This window comes from Vespula vulgaris, chromosome 24 (genome assembly GCF_905475345.1).
Source record: "Vespula vulgaris chromosome 24, iyVesVulg1.1, whole genome shotgun sequence".
Lineage (NCBI taxonomy): Eukaryota > Metazoa > Arthropoda > Insecta > Hymenoptera > Vespidae > Vespula > Vespula vulgaris.
In genome coordinates this window covers 1804219-1830968 of record NC_066609.1, presented here as the reverse complement: position 1 = coordinate 1830968, position 26750 = coordinate 1804219, and the positions used below count along the sequence as shown (strand labels likewise).

General features: G+C 32.0%; 2 protein-coding genes across 4 annotated transcripts; both read left to right on the top strand.

Annotated features, from left to right (window-relative positions):
• Positions 1 to 14885: 14885 nt before the first annotated feature.
• On the top strand, positions 14886 to 17954 carry LOC127071920 (major facilitator superfamily domain-containing protein 10). 2 transcript variants are annotated; one of them, XM_051011731.1, is made up of 8 exons: positions 14886 to 15427; positions 15516 to 15856; positions 16045 to 16199; positions 16270 to 16561; positions 16681 to 16901; positions 17016 to 17106; positions 17212 to 17349; positions 17481 to 17954. In XM_051011731.1, exons 2-8 carry the CDS (start codon positions 15640 to 15642, stop codon positions 17573 to 17575), a joined length of 1209 nt encoding a protein of 402 aa, XP_050867688.1. In that variant the 5' UTR covers positions 14886 to 15427; positions 15516 to 15639; the 3' UTR covers positions 17576 to 17954. The 2 variants fall into 2 exon arrangements, with proteins under 2 accessions (XP_050867688.1, XP_050867687.1); XM_051011730.1 differs by having other exon boundaries at positions 14887 to 15427; positions 15937 to 16199.
• An 875-nt stretch (positions 17955 to 18829) lies between these two features.
• Positions 18830 to 25487, top strand: LOC127071919 (serine/arginine repetitive matrix protein 1-like). 2 transcript variants are annotated; one of them, XM_051011729.1, is made up of 8 exons: positions 18830 to 19130; positions 19497 to 19742; positions 19831 to 19972; positions 20064 to 21921; positions 22016 to 22074; positions 22151 to 22216; positions 22323 to 22441; positions 24285 to 25487. In XM_051011729.1, exons 1-8 carry the CDS (start codon positions 19113 to 19115, stop codon positions 24288 to 24290), a joined length of 2514 nt encoding a protein of 837 aa, XP_050867686.1. In that variant the 5' UTR covers positions 18830 to 19112; the 3' UTR covers positions 24291 to 25487. The 2 variants fall into 2 exon arrangements, with proteins under 2 accessions (XP_050867686.1, XP_050867685.1); XM_051011728.1 differs by lacking the exon at positions 24285 to 25487 and having other exon boundaries at positions 22323 to 23102.
• Positions 25488 to 26750: the final 1263 nt, after the last annotated feature.

Genomic DNA, 26750 nt, shown 5'->3' with positions numbered 1-26750 from the left:
GCGATCGCGAACACCCACGCGCGTGCCGGCCGTCACGCGCGTGAGTGTTTTCCCTATCATTCGCGTACGGAAGCAAGGAGACATACCCTGCCTGCATATAACAAAAATTATATGCAGAGAGGTTCCATTAACTTCCGTGTAAAAATCCCACGATGATCGGTCCCTCGATTACCTAACCTGAAACAGAAGAAGAATAAAAGAAGAAAAGATAGATATGTAAAAATTATATTCTAAATTATATGCAAATATACAATAAAAAACAAATAATAATTAAAAAAATACAATAATTAAAATCAAATATATAATTAAAGAATAATGTTAATAATTAAAAAATAAATTGATAATTAAATAAAATAAATAAAACAAATATATAAATAAAAATTTTCTGTAAAAATTTAATTTCACGATGATCGATCCCTCAATGATCGGTGTCCCGATGATCTAACCTGAAACAGAAAAGAAATTAAAGAAGAAGAGAAAAGGGAAAGGTGGAACACGAAAAGAGCAGAAGAAAAGAAGTGAGGAAACGAAGAAAAGAGACACTGGAAGTGTCCGTGAGAAAGATAGAACTCAGAAAAATGGATAAGTATCTCGAAAATCATTTCACTAGACAAAAATCAGAGTACCATAAGTGATTTTAATTTTTCCTTAGTGAGAGAACGAAACCCGCCTAAGGCCCACACCCGAGGGCCCCTCCCAAGGGTCCCACCCGGGAGAGACTATAATTAATCTCGAAGAATTGTTTCAATTATTATATAGATATTGAATAAATAGAAGTATATATAATAAATAAAAATGTGGAGTAATTCAACAAAAAGATTTCACAGAAAACGATCACTTGATGATTTGTTCCTCGATGATTGATCTCTCCATCATCTAATTTGAAACAGAAAAAGAATAAAAGAGTACGAGTTTTAGAGAATTATTAGAAATAATAATTAATATAAGTGACGAGATATAAGGAACGACAGCGATATAAAAGTTTTCCGTACGTTTCTCTACTAAATTATTTTAGAATATTGCTACATTTAATTTATCTGTCTCTCGAAATATGATTTACACTGGAAAATATAATTAATTTAATGTCTAGTTGGAATTAAAGGAATTAAATTATATATTAATGCCTAGTTGGAATTAAAAGGAAAAGATTTTCGAAAAATATTGAAATATGCAGCCATTCGCCCGGTAGTACTTTCGTTCTAAGTAAATTATATCTATAATTTAGTTATAGATTTTTGATGTAATTTAGAAATAGATTTTAATATATCGCAAGTACTACCGACCCAGGTCCCACCGCTTGGAGGTTGCTGCATCTGGGGACCCACGGGCTAACGGGGACTCTACTCTAAAATTCGCGTTCGAGATATCTTTCTGCTTTGGGAGTTTCAGGCTTATCAGAAAATTGGAGATGGACGAGACCCTGCTTACGAAAAACTCCACCGTCCACTCCGTCAGCTTCAGACATCTCGAGACACGACCGGTCGTGTCTATATTTCGATTTCAGAAATCAAAACGTAGTCCTCGGCAGGACTTAATCTCGCGAACCGCGAACACTCTCGCGCGTGATGACCAGCACGCGCGTGAATGTTTTTCCTATCATTCGCGTACGGAAGCAAGGAGACATACCCTCTTTGAATATAATATGAATTATATGCAGTGAGGTTCCATTAACTTCCGTGTAAAAATCCCACGATGATTGGTCACACGATGATGTAGAAACAAATGAAGAGACAGAGTAAAAGAATAAAAGATGATGGGAAGAAGAAAAAGAAACGAAGAGAAGAGAAGAGCAACAGAAGAAGATAGAAAGGAGGAAAGAAACCTGGAATATGCTTGCGAGTGCGGGAGAGAAAGATAGAATTTAGAAAGACAGGTGAATATCTTGAAGATCTCTTCACCTGAGAAAAATCAAAGTACTAAAATGAAAGAAAGTAGATTAATTAATTTCGAATAATTAAATTATTATATATTAATGCGTTTCAATAAATAGAAATATATATAATTAATAGAAATGCATATAATAAATAGAAAGGTGTAGAATAAATAGAGATGTATAGAATAAATAAAAATATAGAATAATTCAAGAAATAAATTTCACGAAGACCGTTCTTTCGATGATCCGTTTCTCCATGATTGGTGCCTCGATGATCTAACCTGAAACAGAAAAAGATTAAAAGAGGAAAAAAAGAAAAAGAAAAGAAAGAAAAGGAGAAGAAAATAAAAAGAGAAAGGAGCTTTGCAAGATACTGAGACAGTAGCCCGCTCAAAGGCCCACACCCGAGGGCCCCTCCCAAGGGTCCCACCCGAGAGAAACTAGAATAATTAAACCGGAACAATTAATTTAGGATAATTGTTAAACTTATCATATATAGTCCTTCGCTTTTCAGTTATTTGCATTATATGCAGTTATTTCATCATATATATATATATATTATTTACAAAAATACAACTTTGAATGCAATTAAATTTAAATTTATGAGAGAAAATCAAAATGAAAAATTCTCGATTCTAATTTAATCAAATATTTTCTTGCCGTGATGCGCGAAAGAAAGAACTTGGTACATATCTCGGTGTGGTTTTTAATTCGACATGCACTTTTATTCAGTGCACTTTAGAAAGTAAACTTCAGGAAAGAAAATGTAAAGAAAAGAGAGATTCACAACTTGACTTTAATAATAAAAATGAATAAAGCATGTAATAATTCCATTCGCGTACGCCTACCATGGGATCGGAGACGGAGTGTTACATCGTCCGAGATTCTGAAATTAACATTATTATTACATAAGAGCATTTTGAGTGACCACATAGTAAAATTAAAATATGATTCTTCTTCTGTCGAACCTTCGAAAATAACTCTATAATCTAATAGTTGCCTTCTTGAGCCACAATTTGTGGGGACCTCTTCTATTCTTCATGTTCAAACAACTATATAGAACATTCGATAACTATTATTAACTACTCTTATTCTAAAAGGTAAAAGAATACTAATAAATCTAACGAAACTCGAAAGTCATCCTGAAACGAAAAATCGAAAGAAATTTATTAGTGGTCACTCAATGCTCTTTTACTAATTAATTACAACCAATCACCCGTGCCGATTCGGAACTTTCGTCCTCGACATGATTGAGTGATCGGAGGGATCTAAAAATTAACTCACTACTTAAGAAGTTCTGCGGCGGCTCCAAAACACAGGACCGCGATTTAGGCCGAAATTGAGGGTGGATGATTTGTAGTTGGTTGAAAATGAAGTAGGTCGACATTGAAGTTGGCTGAGATCCTCTTCAGTGATGCACTGACTCTAATTCGCGGTAGTTATTTATTAAGGAACGGTCACTGACTCTATTTCGCGAAATTCTACTATCCTTTATAAATACAGTCTGTGCGACTGTTAAAAAATCAAAAAACTACGCGAGCAAACACTGACTCTAAGGACTGCATTGCACGCAGTCTATGGAAAAACACTTATAGCTTAAATCGCGAAACGCGAACGAACAAACACTGCTTCTACTTCGCGATAAATTTATTTTAGCGATACTAACACTCGATTACAACATTGCAACGCGCCCGACTGCAATGAGGTTCTGAAACATAAAAATAGAAACAAAATTATCAGTATCACTTTTATAATAAAGGATTGTGTAAATGATTCAATAAATATGTGATAGAGAAATATACTTACTTTAAATCTTCGTTAATACTTGCTCGAAGGTCATCCTGTGAAAATTTCTAAGTCCACTCATGGAGATAGATTGTCAAAGACCCTCGAAGATGCGAAAATTTCTAAGTCCAGTCTTGGAGATAGATTTTCAAAGACTCTCGAATGTGCGAAAATTTCTAAGTCCTCCCTTGGAGATAGTTTGTCAAAGTCCCCCAAAAGTACAAAATTTCTAAGTCCTCTCTTGGAGATAGATTTTCAAAGTCCCCCGAGAGAGCAGAACCAGAGTCTGAAACAAAAGAAATAGTATAGATTTAAGAAAATATGAGTGATAGGAAATATATTTTCGTCGCCTCTTCGTTAATACTCCCTCGAATAGCTTCCTGTGAAAATTTCTAAGTCCACTCCACGAAATGACGATCTAATCTGAAACAGAAAAAGAATAAGAGAGGAAACAAAATGGAAATAGATAAATACGTAAGAGGAGAAGAAGAAAGGAAGAGAAAAGGAAACCTGAAAGATACTGAGACAGTAACCCGCACAAAGGCCCACACCCTTGGGCCCCACCCAAGGGTCCCACCCGAGTCTTTAGATGAAAAAGAGATTTTGGAGAAACGTTTTCACATGCAGCCATTCGCCCGTTAATACTTGTGATATAACCTAAATTTGATTTTCATATATATTTCAAGTTCTTCTGACCCAAGTCATGCCGCGAGAACGTTGCTGCATCTGGTAACCCATGAGCTAATGGTGACTCTACTCTAAAATTCGCGAAATTGGCATAATCAAATAATCGCCTTTCAATAAAACGAAGTCCCCGGTAGGACTGTTAATCACTCACGTGAGTGTTCGAATGACGGTGATTCTACTCTAAAATACGCATTACCGGCGTAATCTAACTTATATTTCAAGCAAATAAAATTTTATTTTATAAAAATAAAATTATGAGTTTAATTAAACTTTAAAAAAAATTAAAAGTGAAAAATTTATGACTCGACTTTAATGAAGATTTTATTAAAACAAAATTATGATTTTAATTAAAATTTCAAAAAGATAAACGCGATTACTCGACTTTAATAATAAAAATGCATAATATATCCAAAAATTCTATTCGCGTGCGCGTGGCAATGTAAAATGGGAAATAGAATATTACATCGTCTCGGTTTCGCAAATCTACATTACTTCTATGTAAGAGCATTTTGAGTGACAACATGGTAAAATTAAAATATGATTTAGAGCCATTTTCGAAAAATTCTGTAGAACCTTCGAAAATAACTCAATAGTCTAATAGTTGCCCTCTTGAGCCACAATTTGTGGGGGCCTCTTCGGCATATAGCCTTTTCATTGCTTCGTACCCTAATCACAACTATAGAACATATTCGATAACTATCGTCAATATCAAAGAACTAAAACCGACCCTTATTCTAAGATGTGGAAGAAAACTAATAAATCTAACGTAACTCTAAACTAAACCTGAAACGAAAAATCGAGAAAGCATCGGAAGAGAAACAAGAATTAATATATTAATTGCTGAAAATCCTAAGCTAAAAATCGATTAACTTATTCTATGTTTTACGCGTTGTGATTCTACAAGTCTCTTTGTCTTTTATCAATGACTCTACTCTACTTTATTCTTTTAAAAGCAATAACTCTACTCTACTTTATTCATTCAAAAGCAATAACTCTATTGAGACTTATCTTTTACTAATAAAATTGATTAATCTTTATATAAAAATGTAATGAAAAATTATTGGCTCCTTCTGACAAGCATTTATACTAATTATTAGAAAATAAATATAATTTCGCTTGTAATCCAGAGACAATCCATCGCGAATGTCTTCTTGCTTACTTATTATTAAAAATCGCGAGTATCGCGATTCTTTACTATTTTCGCGAGAGAAAATTATTTAAAAATGCATTTAAGAATTCAAAATTTCAAATAATGAGAAATAACGCGTTTGAACAAGAAGACTTTATCCTGATCTAATCAAAAAATCCAAAAATAACGAACCATTCACGAATAAATTTCCGAAGAAATTTACTCGTGGTCACTCAATGCTCTTCTACATATTAATTACAACCAATCACCCGTGCCGATTCGGAACTTTCGTCCTCGACATGATTGAGTGATCGGAGGGATTTAAAAATTAACTCACTACTTAAGAAGTTCTGCGACGGCTCCAAAACACAGGACCGCGATTTAGGTCGAAATTGAGGGTGGATGATATGTAGTTGGTTGAAAATGAGGTAGCTCCACATCGAAGTAGGTTGAGATCCTCTTCAGTGATGCACTGACTCTAATTCGCGGTAGTTACTTATTAACGAACGGTCACCGAATTTACTTAACGCAACTCTACTATATTTTATAAGTACAGTCTGTGCGACTGTTAAAAAATCAAAAAACTACGCGAACAAACACTGACTCTAAGGACTGCATTGCACGCAGTCTATGGAAAAACACTTATGGTTTAAATCGCGAAACGCGAACGAACAAACACTGCTTCTACTTCGCGATAAATTTATTTTAGCGATACTAACACTCGATGACATCATTGCAACGCGCGCGACTGCAACGAGTTCTGAAACAAAAAAACAAATGAAATTATTTGTATAACTGTTAAAATGAAAACTGTATAAATCATTCAAGGAATATGAAATAAAGAAATATACTTACTTTAATTCTTCACTGAAACTTGTATGAACGGCATCTTGCGAAAATTTCAAAGTCCATTCGTGGAGGTATTGCTAAAGACACTCGAAGGTGTGAAAATTTCTAAGTCCTCTCCTGGAGATAGATTGCCAAAGACCCTCATTGGTGCGACTATTTCTAAGCCCTCCCCTGTAGATAGATTGCCAAAGACCTTCAAGAGTGCGAAAATTTCTAAGTCCTCCCTTGGTGATATTTTGTCAAAGTCCCCCAAAAGTACAAAATTTCTAAGTCCTGTCTTGGAGATAGATTTTCAAAGTCCCCCGAAAGAGCAGAACCCGAGTCTGAAACAAAGGAAGTAGTATAGATTTAAGAAAATATGAGTGACAGGAAATATACTTGCGTCAACTCGTAAGTACTCCCTCTAATGGGTTCCTGCGAAAATTTCTAAGTCCACTCCTGGAGATAGATTGTCAAAGACCCTCGAAGGTGCGAAAATTTCTAAGTCCAGTCTTGGAGATAGATTGTCAAAGACCCTCGAATGTGCGAAAATTTCTAAGTCCTCCCTTGGTGATATTTTGTCAAAGTCCCCCAAAAGTACAAAATTTCTAAGTCCACTCCAGGAGATAGATTGTCAAAGACCCTCGAATATGCGAAAATTTCTAAGTCCTCCCTTGGTGATATTTTGTCAAAGTCCCCCAAAAGTACAAAATTTCTAAGTCCACTCCAGGAGATAGATCGTCAAAGACCCTCGAATGTGCGAAAATTTCTAAGTCCTCCCTTGGAGATAGATTTTCAAAGTCCCCCGAAAGAGCAGAACCCGAGTCTGAAAAAAAGGAAGTAGTATAGATTTAAGAAAATATGAGTGACAGGAAATATACTTGCGTCAACTCGTAAGTACTCCCTCTAATGGGTTCCTGCGAAAATTTCTAAGTCCACTCCTGGAGATAGATTGTCAAAGACCCTCGAAGGTGCAAAAATTTCTAAGTCCAGTCTTGGAGATAGATTGTCAGAGACCCTCGAATGTGCGAAAATTTCTAAGTCCTCCCTTGGTGATATTTTGTCAAAGTCCCCCAAAAGTACAAAATTTCTAAGTCCACTCCAGGAGATAGATTGTCAAAGACCCTCGAATATGCGAAAATTTCTAACTCCTCCCTTGGAGATAGTTTGTCAAAGTCCCCCAAAAGTACAAAATTTCTAAGTCCTGTCTTGGAGATAGATTTTCAAAGTCCCCCGAAAGAGCAGAACCCGAGTCTGAAACAAAGGAAGTAGTATAGATTTAAGAAAATATGAGTAACAGGAAATATACTTGCGTCAACTCGTAAGTACTCCCTCTAATGGGTTCCTGCGAAAATTTCTAAGTCCACTCCTGGAGATAGATCGTCAAAGACCCTCGAATGTGCGAAAATTTCTAAGTCCTCCCTTGGAGATAGTTTGTCAAAGTCCCCCAAAAGTACAAAATTTCTAAGTCCTCTCTTGGAGATAGATTTTCAAAGTCCCCCGAAAGAGCAGAACCCGAGTCTGAAAAAAAGGAAGTAGTATAGATTTAAGAAAATATGAGTGGAAGGAAATATACTTGCGTCAACTCGTAAGTACTCCCTCTAATAGGTTCCTGCGAAAATTTCTAAGTCCACTCCTGGAGATAGATTGTCAAAGACCCTCGAATGTGCGAAAATTTCTAAGTCCTCCCTTGGTGATATTTTGTCAAAGTCCCCCAAAAGTACAAAATTTCTAAGTCCACTCCAGGAGATAGATCGTCAAAGACCCTCGAATGTGCGAAAATTTCTAAGTCCTCCCTTGGAGATAGTTTGTCAAAGTCCCCCAAAAGTACAAAATTTCTAAGTCCTGTCTTGGAGATAGATTTTCAAAGTCCCCCGAAAGAGCAGAACCCGAGTCTGAAACAAAGGAAGTAGTATAGATTTAAGAAAATATGAGTGACAGGAAATATACTTGCGTCAACTCGTAAGTACTCCCTCTAATGGGTTCCTGCGAAAATTTCTAAGTCCACTCCTGGAGATAGATCGTCAAAGACCCTCGAATGTGCGAAAATTTCTAAGTCCTCCCTTGGAGATAGTTTGTCAAAGTCCCCCAAAAGTACAAAATTTCTAAGTCCTGTCTTGGAGATAGATTTTCAAAGTCCCCCGAAAGAGCAGAACCCGAGTCTGAAACAAAGGAAGTAGTATAGATTTAAGAAAATATGAGTGACAGGATATATACTTGCGTCAACTCGTAAGTACTCCCTCTAATGGGTTCCTGCGAAAATTTCTAAGTCCACTCCTGGAGATAGATTGCCAAAGACCCTCGGAGGTTCTCTCGTCGAAAGTCAAAGCAAGAGTAAACCAGTAACTGTCAAAGTAGGTCAAAGTTGTGACTTTGTTGTCGTCACGATTGCGAAAGTATCCTCACTTCTCGATGTAATTCTAGAACAAAGTACTTCGAATAGAATATTGAAAGAATGAGTGATATAATTATGTTCTTCCATCGACTCTTCTTTATTACTTGTGGAGAATGTGTACTATGAGATCTGCGATGTGCACTCGTCGAAATTCAAAGCAAGACTGGTCCAATAACTGTCAAAGTCAGTCATAGTTCGAACGTTGTTGTCATCTCGGATGGGAATGTATCCCCACTTCTCGATGTAATTCTAAAACAAACTAATTCGCATAAAATATAGAAGGAATGAGTGATATAATTATGTTCCTTCATCAACTCTTCTTTATTACTTGCGGAGAATGCGTACTACGAGATCTGCGATGTGCACTCGTCGAAATTCAAAGCAAGACTGGTCCAATAACTGTCAAAGTCAGTCAAAGTTCGAACGTTGTTGTCATCTCGGGTGGGAATGTATCCCTACTTCTCGATGTAATTCTAGAACAAAATAATTCGCATAAAATATAGAAGCAATGAGTGATATAATTATGTACCTTCATCAACTCTTCTTTATTAATTGCGGAGAATGCGTACTACGAGATCTGTGATGTCCACTCGTCGAAATTCGAAGCAAGACTGGTCCAGTAACTGTCAAAGTCAGTCAAAGTTCGAACTTTGTTGTCGTCTCGGGTGGGAATGTATCCCGACTTCTCGATGTAATTCTAAAACAAACTAATTCGCATAAAATATAGAAGGAATGAGTGATATAATTATGTTCCTTCATCAACTCTTCTTTATTACTTGCGGAGAATGCGTACTACGAGATCTGCGATGTGCACTCGTCGAAATTCAAAGCAAGAATGGACCAGTAACTGTCAAAGTCAGTCATAGTTCGAACGTTGTTGTCATCTCGGATGGGAATGTATCCCTACTTCTCGATGTAATTCTAGAACAAAATAATTCGCATAGAATATTGAAAGAATGAGTGATATAATTATGTTCTTCCATCTACTCTCCTTTATTACTTGTGGAGAATGTGTACTACGAGATCTGCGATTTGCACTCGTCGAAATTCAAAGAAAGAATGGTCCAGTTACTGTCAAAGTCAGTCATAGTTCGAACGTTGTTGTCGTCTCGGGTGGGAATGTGTCCCCACTTCTCGATGTAATTCTAGAACAAACTAATTCGCATAAAATATAGAAGGAATGAGTGATATAATTATGTTCCTTCATCAACTCTTCTTTATTACTTGCGGAGAATGCGTACTACGAGATCTGTGATGTCCACTCGTCGAAATTCAAAACAGGACTGAACCAGTAACTGTCAAAGTCAGCCAATGACCCCACTTTGTTGCCGTAACGGGTGGGAAAGTATCCCCACGTCTCGATGTAATTCTAGAACAAACTAATTCGCATAAAATATAGAAGCAATGAGTGATATAATTATGTTCCTTCATCAATTCTCCTTTATTACTTGTGGAGAATGCGTACTACGAGATCTGCGATGTCGACTCGTCGAAATTAAAAGCAAGACTGAACCAGGAACTGTCAAAGTCAGCCAATGACCCCACTCTGTTGCCGTTACGGGTGGGAAAGTATCCCCACTTCTCGATGTAATTCTAAAACAAACTAATTCGCATAAAATATAGAAGCAATGAGTGATATAGTTATGTTCCTTCATCAATTCTCCTTTATTACTTGTGGAGAATGTGTACTACGAGATCTACGATGTGCACTCGTCGAAATTCAAAGCAAGAATGGTCCAGTTACTGTCAAAGTCAGTCATAGTTCGAACGTTGTTGTCGTCTCGGGTGGGAATGTATCCCCACTTCTCGATGTAATTCTAAAACAAACTAATTCGCATAAAATATAGAAGGAATGAGTGATATAATTATGTGCCTTCATCAACTCTTCTTTATTACTTGCGGAGAATGCGTACTAGGAGATCTGTGATGTCCACTCGTCGAAATTCAAAACAGGACTGAACCAGTAACTGTCAAAGTCAGCCAATGACCCCACTTTGTTGCCGTCACGGGTGGGAAAGTATCCCTACTTCTCGATGTAATTCTAGAACAAACTAATTCGCATAAAATATAGAAGCAATGAGTGATATAATTATGTTCCTTCATCAATTCTCCTTTATTACTTGTGGAGAATGCGTACTACGAGATCTGCGATGTGCACTCGTCGAAATTCAAAGCAAGAATGGTCCAGTTACTGTCAAAGTCAGTCATAGTTCGAACGTTGTTGTCGTCTCGGGTGGGAATGTGTCCCCACTTCTCGATGTAATTCTAGAACAAACTAATTCGCATAAAATATAGAAGGAATGAGTGATATAATTATGTTCCTTCATCAACTCTTCTTTATTACTTGCGGAGAATGCGTACTACGAGATCTGTGATGTCCACTCGTCGAAATTCAAAACAGGACTGAACCAGTAACTGTCAAAGTCAGCCAATGACCCCACTTTGTTGCCGTAACGGGTGGGAAAGTATCCCCACGTCTCGATGTAATTCTAGAACAAACTAATTCGCATAAAATATAGAAGCAATGAGTGATATAATTATGTTCCTTCATCAATTCTCCTTTATTACTTGTGGAGAATGCGTACTACGAGATCTGCGATATCGACTCGTCGAAATTAAAAGCAAGACTGAACCAGGAACTGTCAAAGTCAGCCAATGACCCCACTCTGTTGCCGTTACGGGTGGGAAAGTATCCCCACTTCTCGATGTAATTCTAAAACAAACTAATTCGCATAAAATATAGAAGCAATGAGTGATATAGTTATGTTCCTTCATCAATTCTCCTTTATTACTTGTGGAGAATGTGTACTACGAGATCTGCGATGTGCACTCGTCGAAATTCAAAGCAAGAATGGTCCAGTTACTGTCAAAGTCAGTCATAGTTCGAACGTTGTTGTCGTCTCGGGTGGGAATGTATCCCCACTTCTCGATATAATTCTAAAACAAACTAATTCGCATAAAATATAGAAGCAATGAGTGATATAATTATGTTCCTTCATCAATTCTCCTTTATTACTTGTGGAGAATGCGTACTACGAGATCTGCGATGTGGACTCGTCGAAATTCAAAGCAAGACTGAACCAGGAACTGTCAAAGTCAGCCAATGACCCGACTTTGTTGCCGTCTCGGGTGGGAATGTATCCCCACTTCTCGATGTAATTCTAGAACAAAATAATTCGCATAGAATATTGAAAGAATGAGTGATATAATTATGTTCTTCCATCTACTCTTCTTTATTACTTGTGGAGAATGTGTACTACGAGATCTGCGATGTGCACTCGTCGAAATTCAAAGAAAGAATGGTCCAGTTACTGTCAAAGTCAGTCATAGTTCGAACGTTGTTGTCGTCTCGGGTGGGAATGTATCCCCACTTCTCGATGTAATTCTAAAACAAACTAATTCGCATAAAATATAGAAGGAATGAGTGATATAATTATGTGCCTTCATCAACTCTTCTTTATTACTTGCGGAGAATGCGTACTACGAGATCTGTGATGTCCACTCGTCGAAATTCAAAACAGGACTGAACCAGTAACTGTCAAAGTCAGCCAATGACCCCACTTTGTTGCCGTCACGGGTGGGAAAGTATCCCTACTTCTCGATGTAATTCTAGAACAAACTAATTCGCATAAAATATAGAAGCAATGAGTGATATAATTATGTTCCTTCATCAATTCTCCTTTATTACTTGTGGAGAATGCGTACTAGGAGATCTGCGATGTGCACTCGTCGAAATTCAAAGCAAGAATGGTCCAGTTACTGTCAAAGTCAGTCATAGTTCGAACGTTGTTGTCGTCTCGGGTGGGAATGTGTCCCCACTTCTCGATGTAATTCTAGAACAAACTAATTCGCATAAAATATAGAAGGAATGAGTGATATAATTATGTTCCTTCATCAACTCTTCTTTATTACTTGCGGAGAATGCGTACTACGAGATCTGTGATGTCCACTCGTCGAAATTCAAAACAGGACTGAACCAGTAACTGTCAAAGTCAGCCAATGACCCCACTTTGTTGCCGTAACGGGTGGGAAAGTATCCCCACGTCTCGATGTAATTCTAGAACAAACTAATTCGCATAAAATATAGAAGCAATGAGTGATATAATTATGTTCCTTCATCAATTCTCCTTTATTACTTGTGGAGAATGCGTACTACAAGATCTGCGATGTCGACTCGTCGAAATTCAAAGCAAGAATGGACCAGTTACTGTCAAAGTCAGTCATAGTTCGAACGTTGTTGTCGTCTCGGGTGGGAATGTATCCCCACTTCTCGATATAATTCTAAAACAAACTAATTCGCATAAAATATAGAAGCAATGAGTGATATAATTATGTTCCTTCATCAATTCTCCTTTATTACTTGTGGAGAATGCGTACTACGAGATCTGCGATGTGGACTCGTCGAAATTAAAAGCAAGACTGAACCAGGAACTGTCAAAGTCAGCCAATGACCCCACTCTGTTGCCGTCACGGGTGGGAAAGTATCCCTACTTCTCGATGTAATTCTAGAACAAAATAATTCGCATAGAATATTGAAAGAATGAGTGATATAATTATGTTCTTCCATCTACTCTTCTTTATTACTTGTGGAGAATGTGTACTACGAGATCTGCGATGTGCACTCGTCGAAATTCAAAGCAAGAATGGACCAGTTACTGTCAAAGTCAGTCATAGTTCGAACGTTGTTGTCGTCTCGGGTGGGAATGTATCCCCACTTCTCGATGTAATTCTAGAACAAAATAATTCGCATAGAATATTGAAAGAATGAGTGATATAATTATGTTCTTTCATCTACTCTTCTTTATTACTTGTGGAGAATGTGTACTACGAGATCTGCGATGTGCACTCGTCGAAATTCAAAGAAAGAATGGTCCAGTTACTGTCAAAGTCAGTCATAGTTCGAACGTTGTTGTCGTCTCGGGTGGGAATGTATCCCCACTTCTCGATATAATTCTAAAACAAACTAATTCGCATAAAATATAGAAGGAATGAGTGATATAATTATGTGCCTTCATCAACTCTTCTTTATTACTTGCGGAGAATGCGTACTACGAGATCTGTGATGTCCACTCGTCGAAATTCAAAACACGACTGAACCAGTAACTGTCAAAATCAGCCAATGACCCCACTTTGTTGCCATTACGGGTGGGAAAGTATCCCCACTTCTCGATGTAATTCTAGAACAAATTAAGTCGCATAGAATATTGAAAGAATGAGTGATATAATTATATTCTTACAATGACTCTTCTTTATTACTTGCGGAGAATGCGTACTACGAGAACTGCGATGTCCACTCGTCGAAGTTCAAAGCAAGTCTGGTCCAGTAACTGTCAAAGGCGGTTAAAGTTTCAACTTTGTTGTCGTCACGACTTAGAAAGTTTGTGCACTTTTCGAGGTGATTCTGAAACAAAATATTTCGCGTAGAATATTGAAAGAATTAGTGATATAATTATTTGCTTGCGTTATCTCCTCGTTATTTATTGAAGGTGAATTTAATTTTATTTTGTATATATCGGATCTTTTGAGCTATGAAATGTTTAAATAGAAGTGCTATTGTTTAAATGTTAGTTTATTATGCCTTCGATTCAAATTATTTAAATTATTTCAATATATCCAAAAATTTAAATTTATCATAATTTATTTAGAATTATATAATTGAAGAGAGAAAATTCCGATCTTTTCTTTGTCGACATTCAGAAGCAAACTGTTTCGATGGAATCAAAATCAGTGAAAATTTCATTTCCGTATTCCAAAACAAGCAATTACTGCATGTTCAAATTTTAATGTAATTATAGTTTAATTCTATTTTATATATTAATTTAATTCTATTTTATATTCAACGCATGTTTCGTGTTACGAAATGGGTTACGAGTATGAACTAATCGAGCTGGAATGTTTATTACTTTAACATATATTTGTGGATCTTTGGTTAGGTGTCCAAATAATCAAAGATACTAGATGTTAAAATTTCGCGTGAAAATTCATAGTATCATTCATAAAATATACTGTGTAGGAAAGATAGAGATATGTGAGGTAGTAGCTAGTATTGATCGACTCTATTCTATCTTGTTCTTTTAAATATATTCTTTCTTTTCTTTATTATTATTGTAAATCACCATTATGATATATAATGTGGAATGAACATGATATATATAATATTTAAGTATAGATTTTTACCGCAGGTTTTATGGGAGCGCCACTATACAAAATTTATTTCTCAAGAGAAATGTCAAAAATAGCGTTTAACATCTGCAATGATTCTACACGTAATTTTTGTTCGTTTTTGACAAATGGAATCTTATTTTTATAAATGAAGGTTTACCCGTGGAGATGAGTTTTTTGAATTGTTGCAAAATTTTTATTTTTACAAATAAATTGTTCTCGGAAGAGGACATTTTTGATACGATTTTTTTCAAAGAAAATGAAAATTTTTCATAAATTCGAAATAACCATCTTTTCGTTTAAACTTTTATCTTTAAAATAAGACCTTGTTCGTCAAAATCGATCAGTAATTATGCTCAAATTTATTGCTGGCGTAAACCCTCACAAAAATAGGAATGATGAATAACAGCCTTATAACCTTTCACTTTTAAACTGGGATACATTGTGAATACGATTTCTACGGCGATGTTAATTCTAGAAAGTAGTTTTATTTTGCATTTATATATTCTATAAGTAACTTTATGCTGTCCATAGAATATTATTAAACTATTAATTGACATAAGTTCATGTAAGATTTTAATTATGTTTGTTAACATATGGTATCATTACATGAGTATTGATTATACTGTCAAAGATAACATATTATTTTATTTTAGGAAAAAATACTCGCAATTAATGTTATGTGTGATATAACCTAATGAATTGAAAATTATATTTTTTTAAAGATCTGAATGAAAAATTGATATATATATTTAAATATAAAAATAATAGAAATTAATCATGGATAATGCTAATGATAACACAGTGAAAGTCGTATTTTTTTCTTTATTGTTAGATTTATTAGCATTTACTATGATATTACCTTTGTTACCGGCCTTATTAGATCATTACAAAGTATTAAGTAACAAAGGACTTTATTCTATGATATCGCATCATGTGCAAAGCTTACGGGTACTTTTAAATGCTCCTGACAAAGTTGATACTGTTCTATATGGAGGTATGTATATTTTTTTAAATAAAATTAATTAATATTAATAGTATATATATAAATATAATTTTAATATGTTATTTCTATAGGTTTTCTAGGCTCTATGTACTCTTTTTTACAATTCCTTAGTTCCCCAATTATAGGAGCATTATCTGATACTTATGGAAGGAAACCTTTAATGCTCTTATGTTTAACAGGTATTACAATGTCATATTTATTATGGGCACTTTCAAAAAATTTTGGCATATTTGTATTGGCTAGATTTGTTGGTGGTATCAGTAAAGGAAATATTAGTTTATCCATGGCTATTATTTCGGATGTTACATCTCCTGAGAAGAGAGGAAAAGCTATGGCAAGTTATAAAATATAATGTTAATTCTATAAGAGCAAATTCTTCAATTTTCTAATTACAACGTTTTTAGGCTCTTGTGGGAATAGCATTTTCTATTGGATTTGTAGTGGGACCAATGATAGGAGCATTTTTTGCATGGATTTCAAGTAATAATAGAAATGAAACATGGTATATTGCACCTGCATTATTTGCTTCCTTACTTGCTGCAAGTAACTTGTTATACGTTTTTTATAACTTGAAAGAAAGTCTACAAGTTAAATATAGAGCAAAAACTCTATTAAGTGGAATAATCAAGTCTATAATTTATATTAATCCTATAGATCTTTTTCAATTTACTAGTGTATTGGGTTTAAATAACAAAGGTGAGATAAATAATAATTCACTCTTGTTCTAATTACAATAATTATTATATAAGTGCAGTGGAACGTTCTCTCCTTTTTATTTTACAAATTTCCATAATGATTAAAGTATATTATTTTAGAGCAACACAATCTGAAGATGTTAGGTCGTACATATTTTATCTACTTATTTATCTATAGTGGATTAGAATTTACCTTAACGTTTCTTACTCATCACATATTTGCATTTTCGAGTATGCAACAAGGATGGATGTTTCTTGGAATTGGATTAATTATGGCTATTTTGCAAGGAGGTTGGGTGAGAAGAGTTCCTTCGCATAAAACAAAATCAGTTGCAGAATTGGTAGGAAAAGTTAATATATATATACTTATATTATTTATTTATATATATATTATATATATAAATAAATACAAATATTTAATATATACATAGTAATCTATGGTATATATGTTGTAGGGTTTATGGTTAATAATTCCAGCCTTTATATGTATTGGTTTAGCAAAAAATACGATGATGTTATATTTTGGAATATTTTTATTTGCTGTTTGTAAGTGCATACAATATGTCATAGGATTTATAATTATTCGTGCGAAGTATTATATTTAAATCTAAAAAGGCATTATATAAAATACATAAATTTTCAATATTTTAGCAACGGCTATGGTTGTCACTTGTATGATGACATTAGTTACAAAAATAGGACCAGAACATCAAAAAGGTACAATAACTGGAATATTCCGTTCATTAGGTGCATTAGCACGTGCAAGTGGACCAATTGTAGCTTCTGCAGGTAATTAATATTGTTGATCAATTGTTGCTGTTGCATGTGTATGTGTGTGTATATATATATATATATATATATATATGTGTGTATGTATATATATATTTTTATTAATATCTATATTGATGTATAATTTTTAGGATTTTGGTATTTTGGAAGTACTACAACATATCTCATTGGAGCTGTTTTTTTGTTATTGCCACCTTTTATACTTCATACTATAAAATCTCTATAACAAAACGAAATCTATATTAAACATATTTTTACTTATTAATATATACTACATATTTTTATATTTGCAAATTGCATTCACAGAAGTGCCCTAAAGTATTGTGTGTTGTTATATAAACAAACAAAAAATAGTCGCTTTTATTAAATTATCGTACGATCCTACGTGTTGAGAACGTACGCAACACATATACAATTTTTAATTATATGCATCTATATATATATATATATATATATATATATATATATATATATATATACAGAAATTTTAATTATGTTTTAACAAGATATTTAATGAAAAAAGTATTTTTTAAATAGTATTATTGCAAGTATTATCTTTTGTATAAGCATACTATGTAATGTCGTATAAAGATTTATTTAAACATGGTGACTGTACAATTATATTTTCTACCAAGTAATATAAAATTTTTTCTATTAACGAAAATACTTTTAACTCTACAAAAATTTCTATAAATACAATAGTAGTTTAAGAATAAAGGATACCCCCGCACTCACGCAAGTACGTATATACACAGGTATACGCAATACACAAAAGAGAAAGCCAGTACCTTTTCCGACAAATAACCTGGACCTTCACATAAAAGTTAATTACGGTCATAAAGTAGATGTTCCTTTTCAGATCTTTACTTTTTGAAAAGAATTTATTATACTGTATTTATATATATGTATTGTATATATAAAATGTATAAAATCTACAAATTTTAAAAGCCACATATTTCAGAATTTTCAGGTAACAAACTAAGAATATTTTATTGTATATAAATAGATTAACCGAACACTCATATTTTCTCTTAGTATAATGAAAAAGCATTGAAAAGTTTGAAATTTATTTTCCAAGAAAAAAAAATCGAAATAACAAAATATGAAAGTAAATATTAATATAAAATATTTCTTCAAACGATTTAAAATTCCCGGTAAAAAAATTTTGGCTTTTTTTACATGTAACACGACACATACATACATATATCTATGGGATATGTATTATAAAATGATTCATTTCATTGATTATAAGAAAAAATGAAAAATGTTGAAAATTCATTATTAAAATTTTATATAACAATTCAAAATACTATGTATTAATTATATATCGTATGAATCTATAAAGCTTTGTAACCTGAAACTTCATTTTGAATTATCGACCAATCAGAAAGAAGGATTGTCATCACGTGGGACAGTTAGTGGGGATACTTTCGAGGGATAGTCGAGGTATTTTCTTAATGCTTGTAGCCAGTCAAGTAGCATTCGTCGTTCGTGCTCGTTGATTTTACGACCACTCATGCCATTTTTATTTATATGTAGTGTGGGGTAACGAAGTCGTGGAAGATTGTGCGGATAGTTTACAATTGTTTGAAAATAATATAAAATAATTCAATCTAGTGATGTAGTTGTAATGTGATAAACAATTGTACACGTAATAAGACACATTTCCGTAAAATCAGCGTTATTATATTAACATAAACGCTGAACGGGGTAGTGATCACTGTGTATACGACCAAATTTTTCACGTCTGTGCTCAACATAAAATGGATTATCGCCAAAAGGTATGTCTTAAATCGATGAAATATGAACGAATAAATAAAAATCAAATGATGCAATATTTATTCGTAAAAAGAAAAGAAAAAATGCTTTGTTCAATGTATATTTTCATATTTTTAATAAACTTACCATGAATATGAAAAAATATTACTCGGATAAACAATTTATAATTTGTGTTTCAATTAATAACGTAATTGTAATTTTAGTATATTTTAATAATCGTAATATCATAATTTCCTTCATATTTTTACAATTCATATGTATTAGATATAACTATTATATTCACATATATCTGCATTAACGTTTTTGCTAAATTTAATACTTCTGTAAATTAAATAAAATTCTTTATCATTATACGATAATGTTCACAGATGGTTTTGGCTTCTCAACAAAAGTTTCATACTGATGATGACGATGATGAAGATTTAGAAGCTTTACGTTTAGCTGCGTTACAGTCATTAAGGACAAAAGATACTTTGCATAATAAAAGACCATCTTTAACTCAATTACAAAAAGTTGTCCCACAAGTAACACAAATCGCACGTCCTTCATATAAACCACAAAGGTTACCAAGAAGGGCCCATTTCCATAATAGATTGCAACAAAGACAGAATGGTGTAAGTTAATTTATTGAAAAGAAATGTTACAAATATCAATGATAATTTAATATACTTTCATTCAATTGTCCCATGTTTTCTTTAACAGAATCTTTATTATCCAAGCCCTCGAAACCCTAATTTAATAGCTATTGTTCCTGTGGATGAACATTCTGAATTACAAAATATTGAAGTAACCCCTGCTGTAAATGTAGAAAAGACTGATATTCATGCAGATATAAAAGCAGCAGGTAAAAGATATTTCCTTATAAAATGTATAGTTATCATTAATTCTAATTTTTTATATAAATCTTTTTTAATTTTATTCGATTGTATTCGTAGAAGAGTCAAAGTTTCATCGCTATAAAGATAGTGGAAGCGGATCAGAAGAAGATGATCAAAAAGGCCATACAAATAATTTACCACAGTTAAAGGGAGAATCTGTTAAAACTAGTAGCATAGAAAATGAAGATGCTACAAAACAAAAAGAGAATCAACCAGAAGTTATAGATGACTCTCAAAAGAATGAAGAAGAAGAGGATATCAATGACGATGATGATGATATACTCTTGATGGCTGATCTAGAAGAAGAAGATAGTTTAGAACGATTAATGGATGAGATGGAACGAGAGATGAATGTAGACAAACCAATAGAAAAGAAAGAAAAAGAATCAAATAAAAAGGATAGTAAACAAGGTGATGAGAATATTATTCAAGAAGCAAAAAAGAATGAAGAAAATAGTAATAGGAAGGAGAATAATAACCATGCTACATCATTTACCATAAATGTTAGATGTGAAAGAAGATCGGTATCTCCACATATATCGAGTGGAGTTTCTCAAAAACGAAGGTCCTTATCCCCAAAGTCTCGGAGTAGGAAGAGATCCCCGAGAAGATCTCCACGGAGATCGCCATTAAGACAAATAAAAAAGTCACAAAGAGAAATGACAAAATATAAGTCTCCTGTAAGAAGATCCCCTCATAGAAAATTATCACCAAGAATAAGATCACCCAGATTGTCGCCGCATTCCAGATCTCCAAAATTATTAAGATCTAGATCGCCAAGAATATTATCACGTTCAAGATCTCCTCCTAGACCAACTCGTTCTCCTAAAATAACATCCAGATCGCCTAGATTGACACGATCGCGATCTCCAATTAGATTGTCACCGCAAACAAGATCACGTTCGAAATCGACTTCTCCGCGTCGATTGTCTCCATCAAAGAGAGTATCACCACGATCTCGTTCACCAGGGTTTTCTCCTCGAAGAGGATCACCTCGAAGGATGTCACCTCCAAAAATTTCACCAAGAAGGTCGCCATGGTCATCCCCTAGAAATTCTCCTCGTCTTTCACCAAGGCGAAGAAAGTCACCTAAAGTATCACCCAAAGAATTACCCAGAAAACATGGGCCGTGCTCTGTAAGCCCTGACAATACTTTAAACTCTTTATACATTAAAGAATCACCTCCGATGCATAAACGAAGATTATCTCCTGAATCTTATAGAGAAAAAACAAAACAGAAGGAAGAGAATTCTGAAAAAGTTGATTCAGGTGATGTTAAAGAATCAACTGATAATACAATAAATGATTCAGTCTTGGAAGCACGAAGAAGGAAATTCGAATCTACAAGACCAATAGATCCTGTACTTGCTAATAAAAAAATTAAGTTAAGTAATTCAAATAAGAAGACAGAAGTCTTAGATAGAACGCAAACTATCAGCACAAAAAAAATTAATAAGTTAACAGACGATGATCATAATATTAGAGACAGAGATATATGTTTGGATACAACTTATGAATTCGAAGAATTAGGTGATACCATGGAAAATACTTCTCCGATACCTATTAGCAGTTCAATCAATTCGTGTATAAATGTGGAATCGTCAAAAACAGAAAAAGAAAAGTCATCTAAGAAGAAGAAAAAACGTGATAAAGAAATATATCAAGTTGGAAAATTAAAAAGTGAATTACCTCTATCCGAACGTATTGGTAAAGATAAAAAATGTAAGAAAAGGAAGGATATTATCACAGAAGTTCAAAATGAGGACGTAGATGCTATATTTGAGGATATAGCTGTAGACGAAGAAGGTGACTTACGAGCTGAACTTAGTAGAAGACGTGCTGAGCGATTAAACAGATCCGTGCCAATTCAATCAGCAAGACTTGTACAATCAGCTTTCAAAGGAGTTGTTAATGAGTAAATATACTTTCTATATAATTATATTCCAATTATTTTAATTATTGTTTTTCAAATATAACAATATATTTATGTATGCGTTATCTTCTTACAGAGTTGTAAAAAATAATGCAAAAGTAAATCAGAGGCATGTAATCAAAAGCGATGAAAAAGGTAATTATTTAATGCAAAGATAGAAAACATTAGTTTACAATATTAAATTTATACACGATCTTTTTATTCTTCGTAGTTAATCAAAAGGATGTCAGACGAGTTACTGTGGTTAGATCAGTTTCTGAATTACATGATTCTGGAGGTATGCATATGTTGTTAATTTTTCTATATTATTGCATTTCGTTAATTTCATAAGCATGTGCAATTATATATGAACATTCATTTATTGTTTGTTTGCTTATTTACAGATGAAAGCAACCTTGATTCAAAGGTACCCGTACGTTTCAGACTAGGTCTTAACAAACAAGTCCAAGACACTAGAGAAACAAAGGTATCACGAAAAACATCCAAAAGACAGAATCGCAAGGTAAAGCACAAAACTAATTTGACTTTAACCAATCCAGAAAATGTTTTGTAGTATTATGTCGTTCATTGATTGTATAAAATTAAGCACATCCTTACTTTATTTAAACACGATTTTAAGAGATAATTTCAATGCAAATTTGCACAACAACAAAATACCCTATATAATAGTGATATAATTATTATAATAATATACATACATATATATATATATATATATATCTTGTGTAACACAATGTTATTTTTTGTGAATCTCAGCAAAGAAAAGGTCATAGTCATTTGTACCTGCAACAAATAAAGTATAAAGAATATATATATATTAAGTTGAAATATATTTCATATCTGTGATAATGCACTTTTTTAATTGAAATTATTCTTTGAAATAGTACAAAAAAAAAGATTTAAACGAACATTTTTCATATTACAATATTAAAATCTTATTTGAAATATCACAAGAAATTATAGAAATAGCCAAGAAGCAATAATATTCTGATAAATTTCAACTTTTCTTTATATTGCGAATACATGGTGCATGATTTAATGAATTCTATCTTACAAATTCTTTTTATTAAAGACTGTTTATTCTCTTATAATTGCACATGTAAAATTGACTGAGTAGAGATAAAATTTTTTAAATGCTTCAGAAGCCTTCTTTGTATATACAATGCACACAATATATGTATATATATATATATATATATATATATATATATATATATATATATATGTATGTATGTATATATATATATGTATATGTACTTTTTCTTTAATTTAAGCATTAGACAAAATCAAATAATGTATGAAAATTAAAAAGTAAGTTCAGGTTTTAAAATTTATTCTGATAGCAAAAATCACTTCAATGTAAGAGTTAATTGTGCTATTGTAACTTCATATAAACTTTTCTTCGATGCCTCCTTTATTTTTGTATTATTTAGATGTGATTTTCCACTCACATATAGATATTAATTTAATTCTATGGTATTTCAATCTAAATTTTGTTTATATTTTATTTTTAACTCTTATAGTTATATATAAGAGTTTAAACAAAAAAGCTTATGTGCGAATTTTCAATAATTCCTGAAATGTTTTGAATGCTTATACTATTTTCTATGTTATATCTTTGTGTCATATTTTCATAATTTCATTATATCAGATAAATTTAATTAAAATTCTTGCAAATGAATATGGGATAAATTACTAGAATGTTCAAAAATATCTAATAGATAGACACACATAATAAAATGTCTATAAAAATGTTGTGCATGTATTATTTTATATATAATATTTTCTACAATAACATATAAACACGTACCAAATGATATTAGAAAAAGCTTATATAAATATAAGGTTTACTGATTCCTTTATAAATATATTATTTGCATATAACATTAAAGTATATTCTATACGAAGAAGCTTACTAAAGATTAATCATATTACATGTGATTAAAATAGGGCTTTTTAATATCTTATTTAATCGGTGTTAAACCCTATGTAAATTTATTTATTATATATTATATATCGAATTAATAAGTTTTGAAATATACTGCTACAAATAATGTATGTATGTTGAAAATATTGATAACATAAATATCTTTATATATTCTTTTTTAAATATTAGTGATACAATTTGTATCTCATTAGTTGTTGCACGAATGCAAATCATATGTTCCGATAAAAACTTTTTAATGGATATGAATACCTTAGAAAGTAGTAGCATATGTAAAGAGAGCATGAAAAAGGTGCTTAAAATCGATTTTATATATATATATATATATCTGTTATATTGTAAGTTTGAAAAGGTACAATATTCCAGTTAGGAAAATAAACGTGATCTCTTTTTTGTCTAGGAATAAAGTAAATCCGCGTTCATCTGATTGCTTACATATTTATACGAAGAGAATAAGATGTCCATCTTCCATCATTTTTTGTCAACGTAGGAAGATGTAAGCATATTAGGGGTTAAACTATATTGCAAGTTGCAAAGATATACACACATACAGTGAAGGATAAAGCATCGTGTTAATTAACGAAAGACAATATCCAAAATTTGCACACTTTATGTCTATTTGTATTTAGTTATTTATTGTTAAGTATTGCTATTAGATTTTTGATTACAATTATATTAAATCATCTCTGTTTTTTGTTGAAGTACGTGTACATAATTTAAATCAATCACTCATTTAATAAACAAAAATCATTAATTATCCCAAAGTCACCCTTTGCACACCTAAAATATGTATTATGACATAGAAATATTGTATAATAATATTGTCTGTACATATATAAAGATAAATGGTATAAATCGATCGGTTAAAAATTGGTTAATCATATAAAAAATATGTAGAATATTTTGTAAATTGCATTAATGTGTCATTGTGCATCCTAAAAATGAGTTGTGTAAATTCCATTATATAGATGGAGGAAAACCAGTTTAGTTGACATTGAATTACTTATACCATGTACGTTTAAAGTAAATGGATACTGTGGGTATATTCAAATTCGACTGATGAATATTATGCTATATATCAAAATAGCTACCTGCAAAATATAATTCTACGTCGTAAATAATCATATTCATATTTTAGTAATAGATGTATATATATATTATATATACATTAGCGATATTAAAAATACTTTATATATATAAAAATTTACTTTATATATATTAAATATACTTTATATATATAAAAAAATATATATATATATATATAAAGTAGAACTGTACTTTTTTACATATTTTTATGATACTCTTTAGGAATGTTAGTAATTTTTTAAAGTATTAAATGTAGCAATATTTGATTACTTATACAGTGAGTGATTAATATTATATTTACTGGCATTTTCTTAGTGAATAATTATATAAAATATAATATTATAGCGCCAAGAGTGTGAGCGCTACCAATGTGCAGATTTACAAGTTGATATATTAATATGTATATATAATTGTAGCCTTAATTGAAAAATTAATATTCAATATGCGAGTTGCGTACCTCATAGTATCTATGAAGGTGTAAGTGTTAATTTAATTCAATAAAAGAGAATTACATTTATTCAAGGTTTCATTCGCAAAAACTTTAATATCAAAGTTAGTCAATATAGAACTTTAGTATCAAAGTTTTTTACAGTGAAAGCTTAGATAATACAATATTATTCGCTATTACATACGTGCCTTGATTTGTAATTAATTTATCAAAGGTAAAAAAAATCACCATAAATATATATTTTTTCACATACTTTCTACCAAAGTCCCTTGTACGATATTATGCTTCGGTCAATAGATTTACACATTACAAATTTTATTTATACAATATAGCGCGTGTGTATATAAAATTATCAACTCTGGGAGTTGCAATAATAAATACCTTTTGTATTTATAAATTGTCCTAACAGATTTATAAACCTGTTGAAATAACAAATTATATAATGTAATATAAAGCGACATTAACGATTTTACAAACAAATTATTATAGAATAACACAGATATAGTTATAATCCATTTGACTATTTTGTAATATAAGAAGAAAACATATTTATAGTAAATATTATTAATTAAGTCGATCCATTTGTCGCTACTTGTTCTATTTTTTTATCATTTTAATCTTAATTACTATAGAAAAAAGTAAATAATTCTTTTATATATAAAAATTAATATGTACAATGATTTTAATAATTTCGATATTAAAATCTAATACGTGTATAATTTTACCGAAAATGTTCTTATATTCCTTATATATATATATATATATATATATATATATATATATATATATATAACTTTTCAGAATTAATTCTAAATTGTTTAAATTAACTGTTGTGTTATTCTGTAATAAAATAGCATTTTTAATTCATATTTATAAATATACGCTCTATCATTACATCATTTAATTTGAGTATTTAAATTTTGTCATTGTAGTAAATACGGATGGCTATATGGATATTTACAAAATTTCGTGTTAATTCTAAGAAAATTCTTATTTTATAAGAAACTTGACATATCTTTTATATTCTCTTTTTATAAACAATAAGACATAAGACATTGTAACCATCTGTTATTTACTACGTAATTAATTATTACATTGCGTATGTGTGGTTGTATTATATTTTAAATTATAAAAATTATATATATTTATATTTATAATATAAATATATATATGTATATGTGTATTTATATAATATATATATATACATATATATAAATATGCACGTTTATGTGTGCGTGTATAGATTTTCGATGAAGGGAAAAAAGAAAGTGCAAAAGAATTTTTTGTTTAGATCTAACGAGTATAATATATAAAATTAAAAATTCTGAAGTA

Coding starts and splice junctions, on each gene's coding strand:
- LOC127071920 (XM_051011730.1), top strand. CDS start 15,640: ATGGATAATGCTAATGATAACACAGTGAAAGTCGTATTTTTTTCTTTA. Junction 16,200..16,269: donor AGAAGAGAGGAAAAGCTATG/GCAAGTTATAAA, acceptor CAACGTTTTTAG/GCTCTTGTGGGAATAGCATT. Junction 17,107..17,211: donor AATATTTTTATTTGCTGTTT/GTAAGTGCATAC, acceptor TCAATATTTTAG/CAACGGCTATGGTTGTCACT.
- LOC127071919 (XM_051011728.1), top strand. Junction 19,743..19,830: donor TGCAACAAAGACAGAATGGT/GTAAGTTAATTT, acceptor TTTCTTTAACAG/AATCTTTATTATCCAAGCCC. Junction 21,922..22,015: donor TTCAAAGGAGTTGTTAATGA/GTAAATATACTT, acceptor ATCTTCTTACAG/AGTTGTAAAAAATAATGCAA.